Source organism: Balaenoptera borealis, assembly GCF_965194805.1.
Source record: "Balaenoptera borealis genome assembly, chromosome: 6".
Lineage (NCBI taxonomy): Eukaryota > Metazoa > Chordata > Mammalia > Artiodactyla > Balaenopteridae > Balaenoptera > Balaenoptera borealis.
Genome location: NC_138863.1, coordinates 36171706 through 36191350, shown reverse-complemented (window position 1 = coordinate 36191350; position 19645 = coordinate 36171706). Strand labels below are relative to the sequence as shown.

Here is a 19645-nt window from a genome sequence, read left to right as displayed (position 1 = left end):
GCCCTCTTCAACAAGAGTTCATGAGGTTGGGCCGTGATCTAAAACAACCTTGCACGAAAATAACTGAAATGGACAGTTGGCACCTCGTTAACACGGGACAGGATGCATCCCCACTACACCCGTGAATTTAAGATTAAATGAAATGAACAGTTGGCAACTGGTTAAGACAATACTGGTCCAGGCAGTTGATCAGCCACTTGTCTGTAGATGAGGGCATGATCAATTTGTTCTTTTCTATTGACCCAACTGGCTGCTTGATTTCACTGCCTCATTATTTTGGCATATTGTACATTTAAGTTGTTCCTTTAATGATCCCCAAATGGGCAAGACTTGCCTAGGATGGCAGAAATCATTATCCTACAATCTATGTCTTTAAAAGACTATATAACCACTACATCACCATTATACTGGAAATCTAGTAACCTTTTCACAGTTCAAAAACTCCCATCAGTCCTCTTGCTCCTCAAATATTTGGCAATAAAACCTCAACTAGGGGCATGGGACAGAGCTGCTTTAAAAACGTATCTGTATGCTAAGTGAAATGAGCCAGCACAAAAGGACAAATATTCTATGATTCTACTTCTTTGAGACATCTAGAATAAGCAAGTTCATAGAGACACAAAACAGAATAGAGGTTACCAGGGGCTGTTGGGGGAGAGAAGAATGGGTAATTATTGCTTAATGATTACAGACCTTTTGTCTGGGGCGATGAAAAATTTTGGAAATAGATCGGGGGAGGAGGGGGCGGGTGGGTGATGGTCGTACAACATGTAAATGTAATTAATACCACTGAATTGTAAACTTAAAAACTGTAAACTTAAAACTTGTTAAAATGATAAATTTCATGTTATGTATTTTTACCACAAAAAACTTTTTTTAAAGCATGTCTAGTGTCGCAGAGATAAAATTAGGAGGGGAGGCAGGGGGACACCGGAAGGTGCGCCTACATTTGCAAATTGTCTCCATTGGATCGTCCTAATAACCTATGAGGTGATCAAGGCAGGCACTGTTAGCTCTTCTTAGTTTAATGGATTGAAACCCTGAGGACCTGGGGTTTTCTCTTTTAACTCTTCCTTCAGTAAAAAAATTAGTGAGCCATAGAAAGATGTGTTCATAATGTTTTCAAATTGGAACAGTTAGAGACCATTTTAATAAGGGAGACCTGGGTCTAAAGTATAGGAAATTAGGATGCTTGGGACAGACTATGGGCTGATGGAAGAGGCTGGAAGTGGTGACTCAGGGGGACATCAGAGGAAAAGGAAGAGGCTGTCAGCATTTAAACACATTTTGAAAGGTGAAATCAAAAATAAATACACAGACACACAAATACAACCTATACTTTCCAAGCACCTGGCCAGACAGAGTACAGCTAAATCATGACTTCCCTCCCTTTAAATATATATGCCTCAGCCTACAATTGTTGCCCTTTTATGGACTTTTCCACTCTTTCCTTCTGCCTTCAAGGCTGCTCTTTTGAAATGTAGACCACTGGGATGTTCAAGAAAATATATACTAGCCACGGACTCATTCTTTTATGCAATTGCCAAACTTAAGTGAGGAAACACCTAATATGGTTTGGCTTGGGGGTAGTAAGGGAGAATTATGTTAAAAGCAGGCATCTTCTCCTCATGAACTGAGAATATTTTAGATAGCCCAATAATCTACCGTTCTGCTTTAAAGTAAGTAGCATTTGGTGCTCCACTCTCTTCGTCCTACACTGAAAGCTTCATCTCTCTCTCATCCTCACCTCTGTACCCCCAGCCCATTGTAAAGTACCTGACTGTTAACTGGGACTCCATTAAAGCTGGTAAAATACATTTTTTAATTACCGTTTCACTGTCTCAGAACAAAAATTCATTCTTTTTCACACTGCACAGATTGAACAAAAAATGTATGCACCTATTCTATGACAGCCACCAACAAAATGAGTGAGCTTATCTCCACACCAAAATGCAATCCAGCTATGCAATTTAAGTGAATAATCCGGAACGTTTCAGGGTAACAGTCATAGGATTAATTCAGGCGCCCACATTACATGCCCATGCTGGCTGAGAAGGACTACCCCAGTGAGATTTTCCATAATCACACAGCATACCAGAAGCCTAAATCAAAGCTCCTCCATATCTAAGCAATAGAACTGAGCCCCCGGTTGATTGAAAATGTACTGGGCATCAACCACCAAAGTACTGTATTCACTGTTTCTCGTTCAAAACATTTTAGAGTTGCCAAGAACGCTGTAAATAATCAAACTTTACATTTTATAAAACTTTCTAAAACATTTTAATATTGAATGTATTAAATACACTAGAGCAGTGGCTTTCAAGCAAGAGTGATTTTCCTCCCATCAAAGGACACTTGGCAATGTCTGGAGACGTTTCGGTTGTCACAGAGCGGGGGGTTTGGGTAGGGGGGATGTTACCGGCGTCTAGTGGATAGAGATCAGGGATGCTGCTGAAGACCCCACAATACACAGGACCACAGGACATTCCCCCACCACTGAGAATATCCAGCCCCGAAGTTCAACTGGGCCAAAGTTTAGAACTCCTGCATTAGAGTAACCACAACATGCAAGACATACATTGTGCTGAATGCTGAGAACACGGAGATAAGAGATGGCTTCCCCTATTGTGGGCAGTCCAGTAAGTGATGAGAACTGGCAGATAACACTGACAACAGGCTGTGATAAGTGCTGTGACAGGGGTGTGTCCAAAAGGCTACTAAAAGCAGAAGCAGCAACTACTTTAATCAGAAGGTCAGGGTTCTTCACCAGCAGTGACTTTCCAGCTGGAATTTGAAAGATTTCCTCAAGCAGAAGAGAGTAGCGCATGCTAGCCAAGAGAAATCGCATAGCAAGAGCAAGATAGTGTCACGCTGAAGGACTCTGAGGTCACCATCATTGTGTGCAGGGGCCACCAAAGCCACAGGTTAACATGGCACATCTCCCTTGAGGACTACTCTCATGTGGACAGGGGAGGTTAATAATTTAACAGGTAAAGCGATTTGTATGGCATTTTTAAAAACAGCAAAAGCACAGGTATATGGAGTAAACTGTGTATTGCTTTTCATGAATTGTAAAAGTAACATAAGAAGTTGCTTTGTCCGACTTGAAGTGCTAATGGGACTAATTAGGTTGCTCCCACCCTTGGGAATATTTTGGTGAAGTTTGAGCAACGGTAAATGTTTCAGAACGATTAATTGCATGGTTTGGAGCACAGAGAGGATGCAGGTAGAGGGAGGAAGGCGACTGGTGGGAAATCAGGTTAGTGGCATCTTGACGGTATACACGGGCTATGCTATGCACTCTGTTTTTCCTACAGGCTGAGCAGGGGGAGTCGCTGGAGGCTTGTGGACGAGGAAATGGCACAATGTTAGCTTTGGAGAAGCAGGTGGCAGGAGAAAGACTATGATGCGGGATGACTGAAAATATTTCACGTGAAATGTGACAAAAGTCTAAACAAGGCAATGGCACAAAGGAGGAAGATTTTAGAAACAGAGGTGGTAGAATCCATTATATCTAATATGAGAGTGACAGCAAAGAAACTTTGTAGGTTGGGCAACTAGGTGGGCAAGCAATGAGAACAGAAAATGGGGGAGAAAAGAGGATTTTTACAGCAGGGGTAAAGATGTTCTCATTTGAATCTCAAGACAACCCTGCAAATTATGTGACATATGTGGATACAATCATGCCCAGTTTACAGACGAGTTTCATGAGGTTCTGAGAGTGGATGGGCTTGCCCAGGATCACACATTCAACATAAAAGAACTGAGATTCGGGAATTCCCTGGCGGTGCAGTGGTTAGGACTCAGCGCTTTCATTGCCGGGGCCCGGGTTCAATGCCACAAGCCACGTGGTACGGCCAAAAAAACAAACAAAAAAATTACTGAGATGAGAGCTCAGGGTGCTCAGCCCCTAATGTGGGTTCTTTCCGCTCAGGCTGTCCCTCTAGCCACATTTTATAGTTATAACCAAACCTAATAATCACAGTAGATCAATTTTGACCAAATTCCCATAGGCCTCAAAAGCCCTGGATAAAATTCTGAATTGGTGATATTGTTAGGAGCTTGCCCACTTCTAGGCAAAGCCCAATTTGACTTTCAAGTAAATCCAAGAGAAAATTAATTGTGACTAATTGTAAAATTTAGGAGAAATGACTGAAATTTTTTTTCCCTATATTGTTCTTTATCCATTCCCTGTATATGATCAGAATAATTCAAAATATTTATTTTTAGAACTTCATAAGCAATCTCATTGGAATAAATCAAAATTCTAGCAACAAGCTTTAGCACCTATGTACATACCTACAGGTAGGTATTGAAATGGCCTATGTGAAAGGTGTAAGCACAAAAGTAGGGATGTAACTGATGGTGTCCCCTTCAATCTACGACTCAGGTACATGCCGTCCTGATTTTTTGGAAGCAAAAATATTAATAGCAGGCTTTGTCTCAGAGGATCTAAATTCCAAAACGCTCTCCAAGACGCATATAAAAATTATTCAGTTCACACCAATAATATCATGTCTCAGGAATAACAGCTGGTACTATTTATGGAGTATCACTGTATGCGACGTACCAGGCCAAGATTTTATGTGATTTATCTCATTACTCCTCATTATATGACTTAGAACTATTACTCTCCTGGTTTTACATACAAAGAAACAGGCTTATAAAGATGAGGTCACAAAAGCTTGTAAGCCAGGACAAGAATCCAGATCTGACTGATTCCACAATGCAAGCTCTCAACCACTAGGCTTCCTGCTTCCCCCAAAGACTATTATCCTGGAACATAGCTCAGGACACATCAAGTTTCTATGGTTCTTGTCATCTTCCCTTGAATTTGACAGACATGTAGTCAGTCTACTGTCTTAAATCAAGTGTAGCAACTCACACCAGAAAACGGATTTCCATTCATGGCTTTAAATAATGTTAACCTGAGTTCATTTCACAGCAGTTCTAAGCCACTCCCCATAGCCACCAAAATATTATCTTATCATTAGAAAAAGTGGGGCCTTCTTCACCCATGAACACAAATGGAACCGCAAGCCCTTTCTTCTGCTGTTCCTCCCTTTGATCCTCTCAATCTCTTATTTTTATGGCTTGTTTTAGTTTATGATCAGTTCAGTAAAAACAGAGTACCACTTTTTCTCGTGATGCATTTTCATGTGGTGAACTCACTCCCAAATCTCTACAAGTGGGTATGATGCAAAGATCATCTCTCTCTGCTAGACCCAGAAAAGGCTCAATAAACAAATAAAAACAATTTAAGATGGGTTTGGCATGGCTGACCCATTTCACTGACCAAGTAACACAGTAATTTGGAGCCTGAGCTTTGGCAAGGGAGGTCTCAGCTGGGGTTGCAACCTGTCACTTAACCAGCTGAGTAAGCTTAGGCAGGTAAAGTGCTTCTCTGAGCCTTGTTTTCTTGATCTATAAAATGGAGACACTGATACCTACCTCCTATGACATATGTGAGAAGTTAAAGACTGTGAGTTTAAAATGTTTTAATGTGACTCCCACTATATCAGAGCTCTCAGTAAGTGATAAGTTCTCCTCTACAAAAAAAAAAGCATCACAACCTCCATATTTTTTCCACCTAAGATGTAGTGTGAATATAAATAAAAGACAGCTGTCTGAGCAGGAGTGCCCCTCCTGCTCAGACAGCCCACCCTTGGCTTCTTCATTTCTCCTGAAGACACTGACCTGGGAGAGAGGGCATTCTTTGGCTAATGTGCTCTGGTTCATCTCTTTGAGCAGTTCCTTTAAGGCATTGCGGACCGTGGCGTGGTTCCACTGCTCCGCAGGCAAGTCTTCCAACTTCGAACAACTGGAAAACAGAGCAAGAATGAATGACATGCAAACCCTTAAATGCAGAGTACAGCAGTCACCCCTGGGTCCTGTGAAGCATTAGGAGAACCACCAAAGAACAGGGTTGAATGTGGGCCCAAAATGAGGGAAAGGGAGCAAAACTGCTTCTCTAGGACCTTGATAGAACCCATCACGGTCTCTTTCAGATGGGTATCACACTAGCCTGAGAAAACCGGTCACTTCGGATATGAAGAAATGCCAATTTTTTTAAAATAGGATTTCTCCAATCTACTGAAAGAAATGGCATGACAGTGTGATTATAAACTTCCACAATTTAAACTTAATTATTGGACATTCCTAAGGTTAAATGTAAACAAATGCTTCATCAAATCTGAAGGCCTACCATTCACCCTCATAGAACAATCCAGAGATGTCACTTCGCTAACAAAAAACTAACTAAAGAAAAGACATTAAAGCATTCCTAGGCAAGGACAGGAATGGTGGGTCCCTATTAAAGTGTAAATTCTCCGAAAGGGGTAGATTCAAAACCTTTACAATAAAGGACAATATTCATTAAATCACATGAGTTGCAGGCACTTTACAATACAAGACTCTGCAGAGAAACTCTAGATTCTTCAGAGGCATAATTTGTTCTGGATGCTGTATCTGAAAAAAAGAAATCATCCCCAGAACTTCTGCAGGCCACCAGAGAGGAAAGCAAGAGACGTCCAGTGCCAGCACCTTCTTGGTAAGCAGGCTACAAGGGCACCAAACTCACCCCTCAAACGCAAGCCTGAAACAGCAGAGGTGTTTATTCTTCAAATATTATGTGCTAAGCATTTAACCAGAGGACTCATTAAATTAGGGGCTGTGGAAAGTTCCCCTTTAAAGGCTGCAGATTTTTAATGATTTATCAAGCTTCCCCTAGGTTACCACTTCACTGCTTCTGAAAACAAAACATAAAACAGTTGGAATGCGGACTATAAAGATGCCTGGTGACGCCCCCCCCCACTTCTTCTTTTTTTTTCATTTCATTCAATGTCTAGAAATTAACAAAGACAGGATGAGCTGATCTCTGTAGCCACTCTATGATCAACAGAGCAGCTCTGAGAGTTAGGAAGGGCAGATGTTCAGAGACACCCACCTTTGTAATTGGATTTTCAACGTCACAACGTGATAGACATCTTGCAGCATGTCGGCCACTGTCGCGTCGGGTGCATCTGTCACATAACTGAGGGGGAGAGGGTTCCACCTCCCAAGCTTGATTATTCCTGCACAGGGAAGAAAAACATAATAAACACATATCTGCTATTTATTAAACCCTCCCATTGTTTGTTCAACGTTAGGAAGGTCATCCAATAGTCAACATTCAAGGCCCACTCAGAGATATTTTACAACCCAGTGCAATAGACTATTTCTTTCTGGCTGACAACTGAGTGAACTATACAGGAAGATGAGAATGAAAGGATGAGGTTTAATCATGGACAATCAGTTTTTTTATGTTTTCCTCTTTCTTAAATTACTTAGAAAACCATACGGATACTTCCTTCCCCCAAAGTCTTGTTTCACAGTCTAACTTAAGACTGGTGCTAAATATACCGAACTGCTGATTTCATAGACAAAAAAAAAAAAAAAAAAGCAAGCCTTAAGTAAATATAAGATTCGGTTTTGAATTGTACAAGAAAATTCCTGTGTGTGGGCTCAGCACACACACAGTCACATCCTGGTTGTGGTGTGAACCCCAGTGCGAATAGCATCTGGAGCTGAAGAAGCAGTGAGAGTTCACTTCCAGATTCACGTTTCACCAGGCAGAGGGCTTGTTTTCCATAGCACAATGATTGACCACAGATCAGAAATAGCAGAGATGCCTTCAACTTCCTTTTTTTTCCTTTTTTAATTCCTCAGTTCTTTTCACAGTGACAGTGGTACCCTTTCCCTGCGGGTTTCCTGCTACATATGGTAAACACTCGTGACAAAGGAGAGAGAATAAAAATCCTGGTCAAACTTGGGCAGACTCATGGGACAGCTTCAGCAACACGTGGTGAAAATGCTAAGTTATTCACAAGACAGACCCATCTTATCTGGTGCACAGGGCGCACATAACACAGATGAAGAAAAATAAAGAGAAGCCCATTTCACAAACAACACAGCAACAAACATTTTATTTGTATGCTATGAAAAATCCAATGGTCCCCAGGATATCAAAAATTGTCACACATCCAAAACAGCTATGTTTTAGCGTTAGAAGAGAAACAGCATTCTTATTTTTATTTTTGACAATGCAGGTGAGTCCAACTACACTGTTCTTTCAAAAAATATATTTTATCACCAAAAGCAGAGAACACCTGTATACCCAAGGGAACTTTTAAAAGCTTCACAAAATGCTGCTTTATAGCTATGGGGCGAAATTTCAATAATAGGAAATGAACTTTCTGGTCAGGGCACACGTCCTGTCCAAGATGAAATCAATGAATGCGCAATGCTTGACATAATGCTTGAAAACAGGGAATAAACAGAACAAAAATATTAAAATGATGCACTGTTTCAGTATTAAGATTTAACAATCTGGTGCTGAATATGCTGCAGTATAAATAGTGCCTGGACTCAGATCCAATAAAGTAACACAGCTCCCATTCATAGTACCGTATGTCTCCAGTTCTGGCTCCTTAAGTCATATTTCACTTGCCAAGAAAAGCTGTGTTCTTGTGGGGATAGTTTTCCTAACATTCTCTCTCATGACAATGAAAAGTGCACAGCACACAGCATGCAGTAGTCATGAAAATGAACATCCAGGGCCCGCTGGACAGCCATCCAGGAGAGGCTGGGTCTGCTTCGCTGCTTCCCTTACTCCTTCTGACATTTGAAAGTACTAAAAAGATACCACGTAACATGCCTAACATAGTTCCTTTTTACAAAAATCACTCCACAATTTTAATCCCCTTAAAACGTCATTATCGTGATAGCCCACAAGTTGAGTATAAACAGACCATCTTCTAAAGATGATATTTTATTATAAGAGATTAGAGGGAGAAAAAATGAAGTCAGCAATTGCACACTATCGTAGGCAAGTCGAAGAAGCCAATTTTGTGGGTCATTTTGGTTACTAAGAATATGAAGGTAGCATGAAGCAAATGAATCCCGTAAACTTTAACGCATAACTCTAGAGGCAATTCATCCATGCTATTGTGTGTGTCATTGTTCATTCCTTTTTATTGTTGGGGAGTGTTTCGCTGTAAGTTTATACCACAGTGCAGCCAGAGACAACAGAATATCTCTGAATGATTTCATTTATATAAAATACAAGAACAGGCAAGACTCATCTATGAGAAGTCAGAATGTGGTTACCTCCAGACAGCAGGGGCATGACTGGAAAGGGACATAAAGGGGATTTTCTAGTTTTGGCTGGTGGTTGCACGGGTATGAAAATTGTCAAAATTCATGTAACCGAACACTTAATATGCATATATCTTATTGTATGTAAATTATACCTCAATTTTTAAAAAGGTGGAGGGGGAAGAATCTCTACAGGAAATGACAGACAAGTCACTCTATTGAAAATAGTAATCTCCATTTAGATAAGTTCTCTCCCCACCTTGATGAGCCGGAAGGAGACTTGTTTGGGCTGGAATTAGACACATACAGGTGTCTTCACAACACTTAATGCCTCCACAGAGAGCAGCTGCTACAGGGTGGTTTCTACATCTTGGAAGAGAGCTGCAGACACATGCTATTTTCAGGCAATGCGAAGTGCGTGTGCTTTTTCTTTTTCGCACCATATTGACTAACCTGCACCTAGAAGTCATGCTCTTTGCTCAACTACCTACCAGAGTCTGCAGGAACCAGATCTGGTAGGACAGTGGTGTCCAGAGGCTGCTCTCCTCCAGCCTGGCAGGGACTTGGAGTAACACTTTTTAATAAGCCTTTCCTCCAAATAAGGTCTCTGTCTAAAGTATTAACCCTCTTTGGAAATACAGTCCTCCTTCCCTGATATAAAATAGACAAAAATATTTCTTGGGCTGGTGTCGAGTGTTAATTGAGGAAATCAAAATGGGAAGCAGTAGACCATAGTGACAAAGAATTCCGGCTTCCAAGTCAAATTGCCTCTGTTCATATCCTGCCTCCTCCACCTACTAACCATGTAACTGTAGCAAGTTACTTAATTTCTCTACGCCTCAGTCCTCTCATGTGTAAAATGGAACAATAAACGTACTGACCTCATAGGAATATTGTGCAGATTGAATGTAGAGCCCTTAGTACAGAGCCTGGATATCATTAATCCCAACAATTAATCATTTACAGTAATTATTTAGACATCTTTTAACGTTCCCTAAAAGAAAGATACAGTCAATTTATTTCAAAAATATTTACTCAAGGATGACTTCAATATCATTTAATCTTTAATTTAGTCAAGTGCCTATAAAAGGCCCTCATTATTTTAAATCACAAAGGAAGACTGTACATCAATCACTCGCTCTTCTTAGTAGCCTGTAAGTCATACTGGTTCAAGTGTGAGGCACTTCAGAAGCAAAGACTGGAAAAGATCTTGGTTCCAAGTCTGGAAGGCCTCAGATGCCCAGCTCAGTAATGCACCGTATGGGTCAGAGGTCAGGAGCAAGGCCTGGAGTCAGAGGTGAGTCCATGCCCAGCCTCCTCTGCTTGTCAGCTGCAAGATTCTGGGCAAGTTATTTAGTTGGTCTCTCTAAGGCTTGGCTTCCATTATCTGTAAGATGGGGATAATAACAGTGCCTACCCTTCAGGGTTGCCACGAGGCTTAAAATGAGAACCAGAATGTAGCAGTGAGATGGCACACAATAAGTGCTCAGTAAAAGTTAGGGGAAAACAGATCTTTGAAAGTTCTTGGGTGTAGATGTAACACCATCAAGCAAAGCTTTAGGATGATTAACCTATACTGGAATTCAGGTGGATTAAAAAAGGGAAGCATTCTGAGGGGAGAAAAAAAGAGATGAAATAATCCAGATAGGTGTATCTAACATCTATAACAGCCTTTTCCTGGCTCCCTCTAAGGAGGGATACGGACCCCAAGAAATGCTTCAGTACAGTGAAGGCGAACAAAGAAGGAAGAGAGGTTATGTTCCCACTGGGGATATCTGACTCGCAGTGTTGGAGAAATCTCAATAAAAACAGCATAACTATAAGTATACAGAATTATTTCTAATGCTTACACTCCATGAGTAGGTTTTATAGCCCCAATCCAAAATATGAGGAAAACTAATGATGATTAGATAGTACTCTACACACACGCACACACACACACACACACACACACACACACACACATACACACTCAAGCCCAGCCAGGCACACAGTACATGCTCAATAAATGGCAATTCCCAATTCTTCTCTGAATATATATCACACTCTCACTCTGTCTGGAGTACTGATCCCATGCATTCACTTCTAGAAATCGTACACATTCTTCAAATTCTGCACCAAGAATAATTCCAACTCTGATCAACCCAGCCTGAAGTAACTCCTTTCTCTATACAGCTGCACAATAAATACTCTTGGTTAGTTTGTGTATCTTAGAAGGAGCTTAACTTTATCACAATATCCCTTTATGTTACTTTACAGTTTACAAAGTGTTTTTTTCCAAACCATTAGTCCCTCCTCACGAGGAGAGCAGGGGGTCAGTATTACACCTGAAAGTGAGGTGAAGATCAGAGAAGAGTGAGTGTTCCAGGACATCTGTGTGTGACAGCCAGAACTAGTCCCCAGGGCTTCATCTGACAAGTTTTCCAACTCCTGGACCAATATCCTTTCTACTCAGCTCTGCCCGTGTGCCAGTGCCCAATCACACAGTCACACATGGGGCAGGGTCTTGACATTTAATGTTAAACAAAGGAACATATGAGACCAATGAGCAAACAGGTGACAGGGCCTGAAGAGCCAGCTTCTCTGGAAAAAATTGTCTCCCTCAACAGTGCCATTTCAGACATAAACATTGTTTCCCACATCATCTTTCCTATTTCCAAAGAATTTATCATCTGTGAACATTTACAAAATGCCTGGTGCTGAGGATTATTACAGATGCAATTTCAAGGTCTTTGAGTCCCAAATTATGGGCCTTTATTTTGGGGTTGAAATTCATACAAATGTTAACATGATTGAATTGAGCATAATATAAATAAAATTGTTTATATCTAGACAAATCTGTTCACTAAAATACAGAGGACCAATCCACTCTTCATGTAATGTTTTTAGACCAAATAACAAAATGCATTTGTAGGTAAATTTCCCATTAGTGACATAAAATTAGGTTGGGAATGGAGGCAATTTTTGTTTAAAGTTAAAAAGATGCAATAATGGAAACCAGTTTTTTACTCTCTCAATGCAGTATTCTGCCAGAGTGGACGTATCACAAAGAGAAATATCAATAGCTGTTTGTGTTCATATGTATTTGTTATTTTTATCAGTTTATAACCTATCTCAAAGAAACCAAATACTCTTCTCAGTAGATGCATAATTCATATGCATCATTCATATCATTCGTACCTCTAACTATGTGAAAACAAGAGTGGTGATAATACACGTTATAGTTCATCAATATTTGATTCAAGTTTTTAGAAAGTCGGTCACTTCTGAGTGATAAATAAAATGTGCCGATAATACAATATAAGCAATAAAACATCACAAGGGTTTGTATTAGCATTAATCATCATTCATTTAACAAATTTTTCTTTCGTGTCTCCAGCATAAGTCACTAAGATGCAAAGATAACCCAGTACACACTATCCCTGTAATTATGGATCTCACAATTGAGTAGAGAAGCTTATTATTACTAAACACATAGTTAAGTGAAACCATTCTTAAAATAAACCAAAATGATAGTTTTATCCCCTGTACCTCAAATATAAGAAATATTTATTTCATGAAGGCCTGCAACAGATCACCTATAAAGTACAAGAGAACAGCCCTCACAGTTTGTGGTAGCATAGAGATAGATGCTGATAAAATAGGTATATGTTGGGTATATTGTAGAATAAAGCCCACAAATTATCTGTGAGACAGATATAGGAAACCAGCAAGATATCAGCAGTATTCCTGTAGAACAGCTCAGTGAATAATTTTCTTTTATTCCAGGTGCATTTTAACATTAATTTTCAAAGCAAAATGAAAACTCAGCCTGGGAAAAAAATGAGACATTAGCTTTAATATCTAAAGGCTAGGGTTTATACATTTCATTAACTCCCTGAAAAGATCTCAGCAAAAGAGTATCAATAAAAAAAATCCCAGTCTCAGAGTAACTAAGCCTTGGGGCTTCTGGTTAGCGGTATTATTTCCACAATACACCAACTGCTGATGCGGCCCCTTTTAAAAATAGGAGAACTCATGACATTGATCGCATCTGTTTATCCTCCTCAGAGTGGTCGTGTCCCTATGCTATAGCGTGTAATTTTCTGTTGTTCAGCTATGCTTTGTTAAAGAAATTAAAAACTGTCCTATATAATAAGAACATAGAATTATTTATCCATAAATCAGTTCACAGGAAATCACTACCCAGCAGTATATAATAACTCAGCCTGTGTTTCTAACCTGTGGCCTGACTGTGGTATATCATCAAACTGTAGCAGCATAAGGACATAAATTGTAGTTATTATTGTGAAACCTGTGGTAGGAATGACTTTTCAATGAGGAAGGAGAAAAAAGGCAAAACAAAAATGGTTTTTGAAGTGTACATATTTTCCTTTTTTAATCCATAGCTTAGCAGTACCCCAGTACAATTTACTGAAACTCTCCTACACATTCAGTGTTGATTTTAAAGACTATCTATATTTCAAATGTCTTGCATTGAGGTAAAAGTAAATGGTAAATGAAATAGCATTCTTCCAGCATTTTACATTATTCAAGTACCATTATAACTTACACAAATTAATGAAACCTCAAAACATACTTGTCTGGGAACCTACAATACATTAATCCTGTATTTATAACAATACAAAAGAAAACACTGGACCAAAACAGATGATTTGACAATTCAGAATAAATACTGAGGCTGTACTGTAAATGAATTTATCTAAAAATACACACACACACACAAATAAACACACAGAGAAAGCTCCACCTGCAGCAATTTGGATATTAGTGACAAACACAAATAAGGTAGGTTTCTACTCTTTAGGACATTAACTTTAATCTTAAATCATATCTGTATCAGGAGAAATGATCATAAGGAATATTATTGGCCTTGAAAAACTGAAATATGAATTTTAGAGCACTTTCTGAATAAACTATAGTGATACACAGCTGTCTGCCAATCTTTTCTTGAGCTGACTACCCCCTTATGCTACAAAAATGTTCTACTTAAAAAAATACATACAGTACCATTTGATGCCTTGTAACTCTATACATGGTTTTCACATTTTGCAGCATAAAGATTTTGTCTCATGTAATAGATGCTGCTTCACATTTGGGAAACGTTATGTTATAACCCTTACTTTTATTAGATTATTTAACATAAGCACTAAGTAACTAGACTAAATTAATAAAGACCCTATTGAAAAAAAAAAAAGAGAGAACAAAATTATTCCACAAATTAAATAAAACTTTCTGAAGTTGGTATTTTAGAAACCTTTATTTAATTTTCAGAATTCCAATTCTTCTGAAAAACAGCCAAAATATTGTTCAGGATATGAAAAAAATATGGTTGGTGTTTAGTTATTTATTTCATAAGAGTGCCATTTAAAACTATTACATGGGGGAATAGGACAAATGAGAAAGAAAAGCGTTATGAGAAATTATTTGTGATCAGTTCTAAGCTTCTGCCACTGCTTAAAAACTATTTCATCTGGTATATATTTTCTTATTATTGTTCTCAGTTTAATCATTATCTGAAAGAGTTTAGAATTAAATGATTAATTTTGGCAGGTAACACAAACTTCTCCTCCTTTCAACTCAGAAATACATTTGCATAAAGAGATTTTCCTCTAGCATTTGTCCCCCTAAAGTATCTTCAATAATCAAAGACACAGGGGAAAATGTATACTCTTTTAAACATGCTTTGCTATATTCTAGCAGATGCTATTCATAACTTAGGTTTAGCCACTGTTTCTGCATCCTCTGGGGTAAGAAGTATGCACTGAAGATCTAAAAATACAGTTATGCATGAATATTTCCCATCTTAATTAATTACATGTATTTTTTTCAGATGGAAGCGCAAATGCTGCAACAAATTTTCCCTAAGGACCCAGCTTTCCAGGTACCTTGTCACTGGGCTCAGCACCCTTGGAAATTCTATCAACTGCATGCTCCCAATTATATATTGCAGAATTGTCCTTCAGGCATATTCTGTTTCCTATAATTTAAGGTTACATAATATCTGATCTTAAGGGCAATATTATGAGGGCATGTCGATATCAAAGAAAATGTCGCCATATAATATGAAGGCAAAAGTATACTCATTTATGTTGTACATTTATTCATGTTCCAACTAACCTAATTTCACAGTAATTTGTTAAGAAACTACAAAACATGGAAGCAAATACAGCTATAATGATTACAAAATGGCAACTGCTATTAATTTGGAGGGGTTTTGTTTTGCTTAAATTCTTGGGGGTTTCCTTTAAGAACATTTTAATAATTTTTACTTTCAGTACATCTTCACATATACTCTACTATTAAATCTAAAAATGTACATGGTTTGCAGGTTTCAGATATTTTACATTCAAAGAAGTTCTGATAGTTCCTTGATTTCCATTTTTTGGAAATGTCATATTTAAAAGCGGCAAACCAAACTTTTAAATATGGCACTACCATTTTAACGGCTATACTAAAGAAGCGAAAGGCCCAATACATATGAGGTATGCTCTCATTAGATATATGTTTCTTGAAGTGAATAAAAGGTAGATCTATAGTCACAACATACATGGTGATGAATAATGACAGTGGTCTATTTGAGCCCCCTAAAATATTCAGCCATGTCAGAAAGATGCCATATGAATCAATGCGTAACTGAACTGTAGTACAGACTTAGCAATTATCCCTGACAGGATGTCTAGTTATCCCACGGTAGCTGGGCTGAACAGTTACAGATGATCTGGAGGGTAGGGGAAGGTCAGAAATGGATTTTTTTTCTCCCCATTCCCAGGAATTTGCAGTTTAGTAAAGACTGTCCTGTTGAGAGTGGTCATATTAAGTGAATGGCTAAAGCATTCAAGATCAAGTTCATCCCTAGAGCAGTTGTGGGCCCCACCCGGACTTGTGGAACAGGAGCTCCAGAGTAGATCTTTGGAGATACTGAGGATGAGCCAGGTTTGGGAAGCACTGCCCAAGCGTCTAGTATAAATGAGAACCTGAGCAAGGAGAAGATCAATCCACTGATTCTCCTCAAAAGAAGGGCAGGAAACCAAGAGATTCCCAGATTCCTTTTTTCCAACTCACCAGCAAACACCCTCACTACTGTCAAGGAGGATAAGCAAAGAGAAAGGAGAAAGTTCTGGCACGTGAGAAGGAAAATAGAGTTAGGAGTGCATTGTAACAAAGTTACAGACCCCCTTAAGTTTGCAGGATATGGCATGGGCAGAATAGGTGATAGCAGAAGAAAACGGTTTCCTGTATAGGCATAAACTCCAGAAACTCTTTACCTTATTTAGATTATATGCTGCCAGAAGGCAAGGGCCGTGTCAGTTTAACTGTTCGTACAACCCTAGCTACAGCCCCATAAGCATGAGGATGCCTAAAATACAGTGTGTGCATGACAGTCATGAAACAAGAAAGCCACTCTGTCTGAAAGAGCAGCAGACTGGGAATCAGGATACCCAGGTCTGGTGTTGGATCTGAACCTTGTTGGCTGTAGCTCTGCACCTATGGGGAACTCACTTAACCTCTCTGGGCACCTATTTTCTCTTCTATAAAATGGGGATTTAAAAGCAAAACCAGAATAAAACCACCACCAACAAAAATTCCCCTGCCTGACTCACAAAATGGTAATTATAATAAAATAACATGAGCTAAATGGCACTGAAAATTATAAAGTGCTGTATAAACATACACTGGCGTTCATGAATTGTAAGTTAACATAAAAGAGGTAAGCATTATATTTTTTACAATGTTTTTACTTAAGCAAAAACGTGAATCTTCTAAAATGTCACTGGCCAACATGGCAAGTCACCTGACGTAGTCAAAAGAGCCTGGGCTTGGAAATTGTTCTCTCAGTGACTGGGGCAAGTCACTTAATTTCTTTGAGCTTCCACCTTACCATCTTTAGGAGTGGCCGCAATCTGACAGGGATGTCAGGAACTGCATCTCACCCCTGCCCTCTGCTGCAAAGCATCCCAGAGATCCTCTGCACTTGTAAATACTTATTGTCTCGATTCCTCACTAGACTGTAAGCACAGTTCCTGGCAGACGGTAGAGGCACAAAGATATGAGAGGAAGGGAGGTAGAAAGGGAGGAAGGAGGGAAGAAAGAGGGAGGAAGGGAGGAAGGAAGGAAGGAAGGAAGGGAGGGAGGGAAGAAGGAGAGATGGGAAGGGAGGGAGGAAGGGAGGAAGGAGAGATGGGAAGGGAAGAAGGAGGGAAGGGGGCCGGCCATTCTGCCAATGGCCCATGGGCAGCACTAGCTCACCTGGCAGGTTCAACTGATGTTTCCTACCCGGACTCCATCCCTAGCATCCTGTTAACCCTCAACAAGTAGAAAATTGAGCCCTCACACTCTTGGCACCCTGGACCTCCAGGAAGACCAGATATTCTAGACAGCTGTTGAAGCCACGGAGAAAGGCCTGAGGGATTGAAACCCTCAAGCCAAATCTTCTCAAGGAATCCACCCCACCCACAGAGACTTACTGATGATCTCCCCCTCGCAGCTCTGACACTCTAAGTCAAAACACTGTCTGAATACTTTGGGTCCCAATAATGGTGGCTTTGATTACTATCATTTAAAAAACACACTAAGACTTCAAAACTGTGAAAATAAACTCAACATTGAATTGGTGGATTGATTTTTCTTTCATTAAAATTCTACTTTTCTATAAAAAAATTAAAAAATGGCAAGCACCCAGCTTTTTGTTTCTCAAGGAGGGCTCATTTTTAAACTTTCAAAGTATAGTAAACAACTTCTAAATTCAGGATAATTGAAGGTCTGCCAGTTGGTGAGCAAAACAACAATGGCTTTCATATCAACCAAAAAAGGGAACGTGGCTCAATCAGGATTGTTTTTAACTGAATATCATTCTGCCAACTGCACTTCTAACTAAAATAACAAAAGCTGCTGCCTACAGACTACTAATGGACTACTACCTGAATAAATATAATTGTGCTCATCACTTCTTTACATTAAAATTATTAGCTAACAGTGGCTTTCCCCAGGAGTTATTTTATGTGAATGAAAGACAATAACACAATTATTAGAAAAGTAAGTTACACTCAGATCAATTTTGCATTTCCATAGCACAAAACAGAAGAAATATAGTGTTTATATACCTCCACAAATAAGTAATTTCCTCTCCTTAAAGATATATTTGTATATGAACTAAGCCCCTAGCATAACCCACATAAGTAAATAAATCTAATTCATTCAGGAAGTATTCTGAAAATTAAGAGCAAGGTACTGAAATTTCAAAACTATCTAATTATAAATACTAAGAAATTCCCTAGGAATCATTGATACACAAGATCCTCAAAATGTAAACAGACTTATTTTTATTCAGGGCATTAAAAACTAAAAACCGGTAAGGAAGACAAGGAGAAGACAGGGATTATATGAGACCTAATACTGTAAATTTCTGTTGTGTTCCATTAGAAAAAAAGGCTGGAAAGATGCCCACAGGGGCTGTGATATCAAGCGGACTTTTAATTCAATTATTCTTGAAACATCTTGAGTGGTGTTTCGTTTTGATTCTAATATCAAGCCACCATCACCTTCCCACCTCTAACAGGAAGGAAGAATCACAAATCTTAAAAACATAGTCAGGTCACTAAGTCAAATGTTAAAAAAAAAAAAAAAAAAATCAGTTTATTTCACTTTTCGTTATTTTATTTTGTTGTTTTAACATATATATTCCACAATATATGGGAGGAGTATAGAAAATATTCACTACAAGAAGACTGGTTTTCCTCATGTCTACTCTTTCATATATTAATAAGCAGCATGTACCTTCATGGTCCCAAATTTTCTTTTTATGCTCATTTTAGTTGTTCAACAGTATATTATCATATTCACGTTATAATGATCCAGCAATAAACTGGGTGTTTATGTTATGTTTATCATGGTATTGCTATGTTGTTATACTAGAAGAAAGCAGTTAACCAAGTTATCCAATATCACAGTAAAATTATTTCACACCAGAAACAAAGAATAAGTTATTAAATTTTAAGTTCTGATAAAATACTTTTCCATATCATTCACAGTTCATTAAATGTACTTAAGTTAAATGCCCATGGACATTTATTTATCAATTTGTGGTTTTTACACACTTGGAAACATCTCATAACTAGTTTTAATCAATCAGAGACTATCTCATTCGTCTGAGTGCCCTCACCTGATGACTGGCACTTAGTAGAGGCTCAAAAAAATGCTGGCATAGTAATACTGAAACATGATTATGTTCTAAGAACTATGAGTTCAAAAATGATTACAAATTTCTTCCCCAATCACATCTATATGACTATTAATTTTAGCATTCAATTTGCATTTTACCAAGTAAAATAAAGAAATTAGCAACAAGAGCTTTGTAATTCTTGTCCCTGTTACTGAATTACCTGATGGTAATTAATTAATTATGCAAAATGTTGTGGTGGGGTGGTGCATGTAATAATGCTTATAATAAACCAGAATAAGAGCTCTAAAAAACAAATTTTTTTATTCATCCATAAACCATTCCATGTGA

At 38.7% G+C, this 19645-nt stretch overlaps 1 protein-coding gene and 1 long non-coding RNA gene across 3 annotated transcripts in view; one reads left to right on the top strand and one right to left on the bottom strand.

The window, feature by feature from the left end:
• The window catches only part of SATB2 (SATB homeobox 2), a 194017-nt gene that overhangs the window by 111659 nt on the left and 62713 nt on the right, over positions 1 to 19645 (bottom strand). For both annotated transcript variants that reach the window (XM_082397358.1, XM_082397359.1), the window contains exons 4-5: positions 6947 to 7073; positions 5698 to 5821 (exon numbers count right to left, since the gene is read on the bottom strand). In XM_082397358.1, the coding sequence (XP_082253484.1) occupies positions 5698 to 5821; positions 6947 to 7073 (251 nt within the window). The remainder of the gene's footprint in view (positions 1 to 5697; positions 5822 to 6946; positions 7074 to 19645) is intronic.
• LOC309631262 overlaps positions 7085 to 19645 on the top strand; it is a 43350-nt gene continuing 30789 nt past the window's right edge. Inside the window, exon 1 of the long non-coding RNA XR_014246157.1 lies at positions 7085 to 15019. This is a non-coding gene — a long non-coding RNA (uncharacterized lncRNA). The remainder of the gene's footprint in view (positions 15020 to 19645) is intronic.